Below are 9,110 nucleotides of genomic sequence, written 5' to 3'. Positions count from 1 at the left end.
CTCCGACTGGGGAACGGAAGTGCGCCTTCCCCGATCGGATGCGCGTTAGGAAGCCGCGTCTCGATGGTGTCTTCGCTTAAGTGTCCCATTAGGAAAACAGGCTTCAGAGAATTGGTTCCTTGTCCAAAGACAGCTGGAGCTGGACCACCAAACATAAGGGAGCACCCACCAGCCCCCGCTTGCCTCATCCTGGCAGACCCCAAGACTGCAGCAGCAAGAGAACCAGCCCCTCCTGACTGGAGGAGGAGAATGCCTGAACAGTGGCCATTTCCAGGAGACATTCTTGTGTCCGACTCAAGCCAATGACCTCATCCTAGCCCTGCCCTTCCATTGACAGCATCTGAACACACACCTCCCCTGCTCCGAGGACCCGCAGGAGACTGACCTTCTCCCCTCCCTCAATTAACAAAGAGCCAGGAGCCTACAGGCTATGGTAAGATAAACCACCACAATATTCAGGTAGACATTTCCTTGAGTCCTCACAACAACCCTGTGGGGTAAGCAGGTCAGGAGTTAGTGCCCTAATTCTTAGATATGAAACCTCAGACCTCAGTGAAATGGCCTGCTCAAAATTTTGCTGCTAATAACTGGCCATTTTAGTCCTGATTGGCAATCCCAGTCCCCTCTTATCCTCTGAGCTTCCCATCATCCCTCCAGCTAGTCTCCCTTCAACACCCATACCCTCCCCTTTCGTATTCATTTAACATACGCAAAGCACCTTGAGACAGTTTAATCTCACTTTATCCTCATAAGCCTGTGAGGTAGGTAGGGCAGGCATCACTACACCATTTGGGAGATTAGGTGGGAAGCTATGACTCAGAAAAGTCAAGGGACTTTGTCAGGGTCTCAAAGCTGGTATGGACCTCTGGCTTCCGCTTTGCCGTGTAAAGGCTAGTATGGAGCAGAGCAGCTGAGAACAGACCTTGACGGTTACTCTGCTGTTCCCCACGTTGTGCTTGACCCTTCCGCTCCTGGTGCAGTCTCCATGGGCAAGACTCAACGCTGAGGCAGACAAGATAGCGCCCTTCTCTGTCCTGGGGCTGCCCATGCAGGGATGTGGAGGAGAGCAGGCCTCCAGAGCAGTAACTCCCCACTGAGGAAGGAAGGTTTTACCCTTCTGCAGTGACCTCCCCCAGAAGGCCAACCTTTTGAGTGAATGATTCAGGAGAGATGACTGGATCCAGCCAGGTCACAGCGCTGATGGTCTCAGAGAGAGAGAGACATCCTTTTGCACAAATACACATCTGCAACATGTGGGCCCCAACAGGTCACCATGCCAAACACACTCCATGGACGCCTGATCAGTAAGTTGGTTCACATTGCCTAAGCCCAGGGATTTCTGGCAACCAGGGAGGAGCCCGGGAGCTGCTGCACGCTGGGGCCCTCAGGAAACCAGGGCTCCTCTGCCAAGCAGCTCAGGGCAGAAAGTCTCAGCCCTTGCCTCAGAGAGAAGGGAAAGCATCAGCAGCTTTTCCCGCCAGTGTCCAGAAGCAGCAATAGGGCAGAGGGCACTCCTCCACCCAGGGTCACGTCCCTGCACCAGGAGGTCTCAGCACACGGAAAGATTTTTTGCTCGTTGCTTCTTAACCACTAATGATGGCATAAAGGTCTTCCGGAGGGGATGGTACGGAGGCCTTTCAGGGAGGTCTCTTGACTCAATCCTGTGGAATGGAAAGGAGGCATCAAGCTAGGAGGAGGAAACAAAGGTAGCAGTGGCCCCAGAGTTGATGGAGCATTGCTCATCTGCTGTGGGAGCCTGGGGATATTAACTGACATGGTGCTTCTTCCCCCTGGAGAAGTAATCAGTGTAACCCCTCATCAGCCACGGTGGAGTCCTTTGTCTGTGCCCCATCTTGCTTTCCCAGCGAACCTGGGGAGGTAGCTGAAGTTTCCGCTGTGAGGGGTGAGGGCTTGCTGGGCTGGCGTGAGGAGATTTCTCATATTCTGGTCCTGGCTCTGCCACTGATTCACCGTGCGGCCTCGGGAAAACAGCTTCCCTCCCCAGCCCAGACGCCAGCCACCTCATCTGTAGATGGGGCGCTTTAACTACTTTCTGTTTCTTCCAGCACCCTCTCCAAGACTATGTCTCTCAAACTTCACAGGGACAAAGACAACAACTGGCAGTCCAATCTCTGCATCCTGGCCCATCAGGCTCCTCCCTCTGCCCTAACCCGGGCTGGGCCACAGGACTCACCTGGGGGCAGGGCCAGCAGGAGGGGCAGGGGGCTCAGGGTGTCGAGGGCTCCTCCAGCGGATCGGGTTGAGCAGGACCTTGACCTTGTTCCAGTGGGAGAGATCCCGCTGAGCAGAGGGTGAGGGGGTCACCACAAAGGCCCTCCCCACACATACCCCCAACCAAGCCCCCAGAGACAGCTGTCACCACAGCTGGGACAAATCACCTGCTCCCATCAGGAATCCTGTCATTTTCTCAGAGTTTCTGGGCTTCGGGGTATCTACACATCCCAACCGCCACCCCCACCCCATCCTATCACCCGCCCCCACACATATCCATCACCTACCTTGTGTCCCTGGGAGGATGGAAAGATGTGAGCTGGCTCTGCTGGGGCCTCTGACAGCCTGGGAGGCTTGACGCTGGGCACGCCTGCCTTTAGCGGGGAAGCTGCTTTTGCCCCTTCAGAAAGAGAATCAGGTTACCCAGGGCCTGGAACAGGAAGCCACCCATGAAGCCCAGAGCTCAGGGGGTCTGCCTGGGGAGTCCTCGGCAGGCAGGACACAGAGGGAGACACAAATGCCCCTCACCTGTCTCCTGTGTCTGGCTGAGCAGCTCCCATGACCTGTGTGCGTCACTGCCTGGGGCACGAGAAGGTGGAGGTGAAGAGGCCAGGGCCAGCCCTTCCTCCTCTTCAGGATCCTGTGCATGGACAGACGGGCACTCCGGGTCTGACCAGAGGGCTGAGGCTGGGCTGAAGGGAGCCCTGGTTCAGGAGTCCCACTCCTCTTCAGCCTCCCCCACTCACTGGACCGCCCCCGCCCACCCACCCTACAGCTCACTCACCCCAAGGGGCCTCTGGGTCTGCAGCTGCAGGTGGAGCTGCTGGAGCCTGGCCATCTGCTCCAGCACCTGGCACAGGTGTTCCAGGTAGCAAAGCCCCTGCCCTGGGCAGCAGGCCCAGGCTCCAGGCCCCAAGCTCCCCACCTGTAGGACACAGTGAGGTAGAGGAGACTTCGGAACTCAACTAGACACCCACCGTAGGCGGCCAGCAGATGGGGCAGAATGGGCAAAGAGAGTAGGAACACACACCCAGCTGGCCTCCCAATGCCCAGCCAGACAGGCCCTGTCCCTGCCACCTCCACACAGCTGGAAGTGGGGTGAGGCAAGAAGCTGTGACACAACCCGTCAATTAGGGGCAAGGAACACCTCACCCAGAGAGAGCTCCAGGGAGAACAAGTGGGGAGGCCCCCGCCAGCCCCCCGGGGAAAAGGGCCACCTCCATCCACTCCTCACCCAGCCTGAGATCTGGCACTCACCACCTCTGCTTCCTCTGGGCCTGACCCTGGGTCAGCTCCTGGCTTGGTGGCCTCCTGATCTTCTGCTCCAAAAAGGAGCATTTCACACTCAGGCTTGCTTGGTGGCTTCGGGGAGCGGTGGTGTTGTGACAAGCTGGCAAGGGAAGTCGGGAGCTGGCGGGACTGCTCCAGGACCTGCTCCAGCTTATGGCTGGCCAAGAGCTGGCCTAGGTGGGCAGGAGGTGTCATGGCAGCAAGGGCCAGGGGCTCAGGACTCCCCATGGGCTCAAAGTCCAGAGAGTCCTGAGAAAGGCCCGGTGAGGTGGCCAGAGGGCTGTCCCCAACCACCATCTCCACTCCTGAGTCCCAGGAGGCCAGATTGAGAAGCGGTATCTGCCTCCCGAGACTTCTCAGCTCTCCACCCCGCTTCCAGGAGTCTGACGAGCACCCTTGAGCAGCATCTGGGATCCGTCTGTAGGTGCTGGTGACTCTGGCCACTACACAACCTTGTGCCTGGTCCTCACCAGCCCCATCTGCAAAGAGAGTCAGTATAAGGCTGGGCAGGCTGCCCCCCACGCCCCCAGCATTCCTGGCAGCTGGCAGCATTCCCCAGGGAGGAGTGTCTGGGCCAGAGGTGAAGGGAGGAGACTGGACAGGCACAGCCCCACCCAGATCTCTCTCCAACCCTGGCGGACACATTAGCATGGGCTTCCCTTTACAACAGTCATTGTTAGCGATCACAAGCCCATGACATGGGCTGTATGGTAAGCAAAGCCTCGCAGCTCACATTCATCAGCTCCTTGGATGGCCTAGCTTCCTTTGAGGGCGTAAGTGCTTTCTTCCGGGGGGCCCTCGTACTCTCACCCCTGGGGTTGGCCTAAGACCTCCAAGTAATAGGTGGGGAGCTGCAGCCTCTTCAACTGCTCCCCAAGAGGGAGTGTGACTGTGCCCCCTCTCAGGGAGAGGGGGAAGGGCACAAAGAAGGAAGCCTTGGGCTGCCCCGTGGCTTGGCAGTTAAGTGCACGCGCTCCACTGCTGGCGGCCCGGGTTCGGATCCCTGGCGCCCACCAATGCACCGCTTCTCTGGCCATGCTGAGGCCGCGTCCCACATACAGCAACTAGAAGGATGTGCAGCTATGATGTACAACTACCTACTGGGGCTTTGGTGGAAAAAAATAAATAAAATTAAAAAAAAAAAAAAAAACAAAGAAGGAAGCCTGGGGTCCCAACTGCCATCAGGATGCAAGATGAAGTCTCTCTGGAGCTCCTGAGGGAGGGTAATACAGATAACAACAGCCATAACCATTTGGAGCTTTTGTTCTTTTAAGTGTGAAACAAGGAAGATCTTGTGGAGAGTTGAAAAGAAAAAACTTAAACGGAAGCAAGGGAACTAGGGGGTAGGAGAAGCAGCTATCACTCATTCACTGTCGCCTCTGTGCCAGGCCCCCTACGATCGGGGTGCCGCAATTGTACTGATGCAGAAACTGAGGCTGGAGAGGATGGAGGCCTCAGCCGTCCCACAGCCGGCCACGAGGGAGAGCTGGATGCAAACCAGGCCCCTCTGGGCAAGGAAGTCGGCCAGGAAGTCGCCCTGCACGGCTCCTTCGGAAACGGGTCCGCCGCCGTGCAAGGGGCTTTTCCGGACTACCAGCTGGGGCAGAGGGCCGGGCGGAGAGGGATCCAGATCGGCAATTAGAGGGAGGTGGGCCCGGAAAAAGTGGGATGGAGGTGGTGGCTGGTTTAACGCCAAAAACCAAAGGGTCTCCAACGTGCAAGGCGCAATCACTCGGCCCTCCTAAGGGAGGCGGCGAGGAGGGCGCCTCGGGCGGGTGTGCCAGGTGTGACGGGGAGCGCAGACACGGGCCCGGGCGCCGGGGTCGGCTCCAGGGCCGGAGACCCCAGCCGGCCTGGGGGTGGGCAACTCACCCCGGCCGCCGAGCGGCTCCACAGCGAAGACGCGCCGCCGGCCCAGCATGGCCCCGCTCCCGGCCCCGACGCGGCGCCCCAGCCGCTGCTGTGGCAGCGGGAGCGAGCGATCCGGACCGAGCAGTCGCGCCGGCGGCTCAGCTGGTGCGTCCGGCCCCCGGTGGGCGCGGCCCCCGGACACTCCCAGGGTTGGGGAGGGGGAGGGGAAGGGGCGGGGCGGGGGGGGGGTGCGCAGGTGTGGGCGCGGGCAGGGGCTGGGGGCTGGCGCGCCAGGAGGGGCCGCAAGACGGGTGCTGGGCGGCCCCCAGTGCTGGCAGGACGGGGATGAAGGCCCCCATCCGCTGTCCTTCGTGCCCGGGACAGCGTCTGCTCCCACCCCCGGCCAGCCAGCGCAGACCCCGCCTGGGGACGCCCTGCGGGTGGAGGCGCGGGGTCACGCCGCCCCCCGGTTCACTCGCCGGTCTGTCTTCCTGCCGCCGTAACGAGCCGCGCGCGGGGCGCGGGGACTGGACGGGAGCGCGGAAGTGCCGGCCGTGGGAAGAGCGGAGCAGGACCCGGGCGTCCCGGCTCTTCCCACTGCGTGCCCGGGGCAGTCGCTCAGCCACTCAGAAGCCTGGTGCGGTAAAAGGGGGAAATGATTCCTGCCCCCGGGAAGTCCTTTCCAGCAACTGCAGAGCGCCCTGGCTCCTGGGCTAGATCTGAATCCCCTCCTCGCCCCGTTCTTCTTCCTCACCCGGGTACCCTAAAGCTGGGGGCTGGGTGGGACTTCAGGATCTGGGGAAGAAGTGAGCCAGGGGACAGGGGAGCAGCCTGGAGGCGTTGGAAGTGTAAATGCTTCTCTGTCCCCACCCCAACCCTCTTTTGGTCCATGGGAGTCTACCCCCACACCCTGAAAGGGGGCTGGGAGCCCAGGCAGCTGCTGAAGGTGAGACTGTCTGATAACCAGACGGGCTGGTGGCCTCCAAGGAAACTTCATCCTCCTGAGGAAGGTGATCCGGCTGGAAAAAGATCCCAGCAGGATCCCAATCCCCTGGAGGCAGATAAGGGAGCTGGCGGATGCGCAGACCTGCCCCAGAGCCTCTGGGGGAGGAGGCTGGGGCTGGAGCCAGTGGGAGGAAGCGTCTGTTCGCTGGGAGGGAGAAGACAGTCTGCCCCCCCACCCACCTTCTGCTCCTTGCTCCTTCCTACCCTTCCTGAACCACCCTGGCAGGAGCCTTCACCAAAAAACCACAAACTGCAAGATTCTAACTTTATAAGATGGGGAAACGGAAGCCCACAGCCAAGCCCCCAGAAGGAATAAAGACCAAGTGCCTGAATTACAGGCCATCTCTTAACAACTTGACTTTAGGCCAATCCCATCCCTGCTAATCATGAGTCCTCTGGGTTGCCCCTCCAGACCCTATCCTCCTGGACAGCACCCCCACCCCGTTCCTCTTTTCCAGATACAGAGAGGGAAACAGAGAATGCTGGGCCTGGCAGGAACTGCTGTATGCAAGTCCAACAGGATATGTGGCACCAAACCCCCCAGGCCGTGCCAGACCCCATCCCAGCCCTCCCTGGGTAGGAGGGTAGGAGGGCTGGCCAGTCAGGTGGCTTCCTCCCTCCAAAGTAAGAGAGTGGGGAGGTGAAGGGAGGGAACCTTTGCTAGATCTCACCCTGAATTTGAAGAATGTAAGGCCAGATTCCAAGCAGTCTCCGTGGTGACTCGGGCAGGAATGCATCTGGGACAGGAAGCCCAGTCAGCAGGAGAGCAGTGTCAGCACAAGGCTTGACGTGGGCTCAAAAGAATGCTCCCCCACACACACACACACCCCAACGCACACTTCCCTCCAGGCCAGCTCCACCACCCACTGCATGCAGATATACTGGAGCCCTCTTGGTGATTGGGGATCTCCTTGGGGGCCACACACTTCCCTCCCATCTGCCTTCTGCTGCCCTGACTGTGGGTGCCCTGTGTGCAGAGCTGGGCCAGGCCTTCACCACCCAGAGAGCTCTATGGCCCTGCACAACCCCCTCCGCAGTTTCTCCTTCACCCGCCTACTACCCACTACCAGAGAATCATCTCCCTCTCAGTGATGCCTGAAGGAATGGGAGGGGCAGCACAGCCAGTCCTGGCTGCCACCTCAGGGGTGAGCAGCTGCCTGTGAGTTCCTGAGACACAGGGTGGCCGGAGCAGAGTCATCCCTCAGACTGAGGCCAGGGATGCCCCACTGCCCCTCACCCTCCGAGGGGAAATTCCCAGCTTCAGGAAGTGCATTTCCTACAAGCTCAGCACTGAGCTAGGCCCTGTGGGAACAAGGGCAAAGCCAAGAGCCTGGGGGAGCTCCTGCCAGACTGGAGATGGCTCGGAGCTATGGCCACCTCCCTTACGGCCTGGAAGGCTGCCCCTGGTGATGGAGGGGCCAGAGCACTCCCAGGCAAGCCAGAAACCCAGCAGTCAGGCTCCAGGTTTCACCCCAGCCCCCTTCCCTTACCAGCGAGGTCCTTGGGCCAGTCACTTATCCTCCTTGTCCTCAGTTTCCTCATCTCTAGAACAAGGATGACGACAATACCCCCCTCAGCACTGTGAGGACTAGGGTCAGGGCACTTAAAGCACTTCTGGCGCTTGAGAATCACCTGGCTGTGTAACTTTGGGAAAGTCACTTTCTCATCTCCATCTGAAGGGGGCTGTGTTAGGTGCTCTCTTGGACCACTTCTACCTCAAATCTGTCATCATTTCTGAAGTTATTCCCCAAAATGCAGAAAAGAGTAAAGAGGGCCCTGCAGTCGCATAACTGGGTGGCCTCCCCCCACCATGTCTGGTGGGGTTGAGGGCTGGGGCAAAGATCAAAGACTGCCCTCAACTGGCTCTGCTGACAAACAGGCTTGGCTAATAACTTCATCTTCCAAAGAAGCTCACTGCCAAGCTCGGGCTCCCGCGTGGCTACAGAGAGCTCTGGAACTGAAACCCTCAGCCCCCTGGGAAGACAGCTGGCTGCCACAACTAGAGGTGGGTTTTAGCTTGAACCCATCCAGCCCTGGCCTTTGAAAGGCGTTCACCAGCTCGCTGGCACTCCCATTTCACAAGTGTCTCCACTCCCCATCTGTTCTCCACTCCTTAAAACACTGCGGGCCCAGCATCGTTTATTACAGGCAGGGATCTGACCACAATAATATTCCAACACACCCCTTCCAACCTGTCACTTCCCTGCTTAAAATTTTCAGTGTCCCCAGAGCCTCAAGGTGAAGTTCAAACCATTTCTTCTGGCATTCAAGGCTCCCATCTCCCTTTCCAATCTTATCTCAGTATCCCCTTCGGCCACTGCACTAAACTGCGTGTTCCACTTGCACTCGGCGTTTCTCTCCTCCACTTGGTCATCCTTTCACACAGATGGCCCTGCTCTGAACTCACCGGGCTCCTGTGTGCCCCACGTTGGCTCTCAGCACTCACTGCCCAAGAATTGTTTCATTCATGCTAGCTCAGTTGCTGCCACTGGACTATTATCTTCGGGAAAGCAAAAAAAGTGCTATCTTTCTCTAGTCCCATTGTCTGGAACCCAAGTATTTACCCACGGCAAGTTCGCGTTTTTGTGAGCATTCTCACATGGCCTACACCTGACACTAGGTGGCACCAAGGAGGCTACCCTATTTGGACCAGCCGTCCCGGCCTGACAGTCTCCTGAGCCACAGAAAGCCTTGATCTTTCTTTTTTTTTTTTTTTTTTGGTGAGGAAGATT

The 9,110-nt window shown here is 58.7% G+C and overlaps 1 protein-coding gene across 5 annotated transcripts; it reads right to left on the bottom strand.

The window, feature by feature from the left end:
• Positions 1-714: 714 nt before the first annotated feature.
• Positions 715-7,290, bottom strand: C12H8orf58 (chromosome 12 C8orf58 homolog). 5 transcript variants are annotated; one of them, XM_087437298.1, is made up of 7 exons: positions 5,395-7,290; positions 3,490-4,001; positions 3,017-3,157; positions 2,761-2,872; positions 2,520-2,632; positions 2,195-2,277; positions 715-1,661 (listed from the first exon to the last, which is right to left on the bottom strand). In XM_087437298.1, exons 1-7 carry the CDS (start codon positions 5,441-5,443, stop codon positions 1,550-1,552), a joined length of 1,122 nt encoding a protein of 373 aa, XP_087293424.1. In that variant the 5' UTR covers positions 5,444-7,290; the 3' UTR covers positions 715-1,549. The 5 variants fall into 5 exon arrangements, with proteins under 5 accessions (XP_087293424.1, XP_014652157.1, XP_087293425.1 ...); XM_014796671.2 differs by having other exon boundaries at positions 2,195-2,301; positions 5,395-7,283; XM_087437299.1 differs by lacking the exon at positions 3,017-3,157 and having other exon boundaries at positions 2,195-2,301; positions 5,395-7,288.
• Between the last annotated feature and the right edge of the window lie 1,820 nt (positions 7,291-9,110).

This window comes from Ceratotherium simum, chromosome 12 (genome assembly GCF_057802395.1).
Source record: "Ceratotherium simum simum isolate JZ-2026a chromosome 12, ASM5780239v1, whole genome shotgun sequence".
Classification (NCBI taxonomy): Eukaryota; Metazoa; Chordata; class Mammalia; order Perissodactyla; family Rhinocerotidae; genus Ceratotherium; species Ceratotherium simum.
This window is presented reverse-complemented; position numbering and strand designations above follow the sequence as displayed.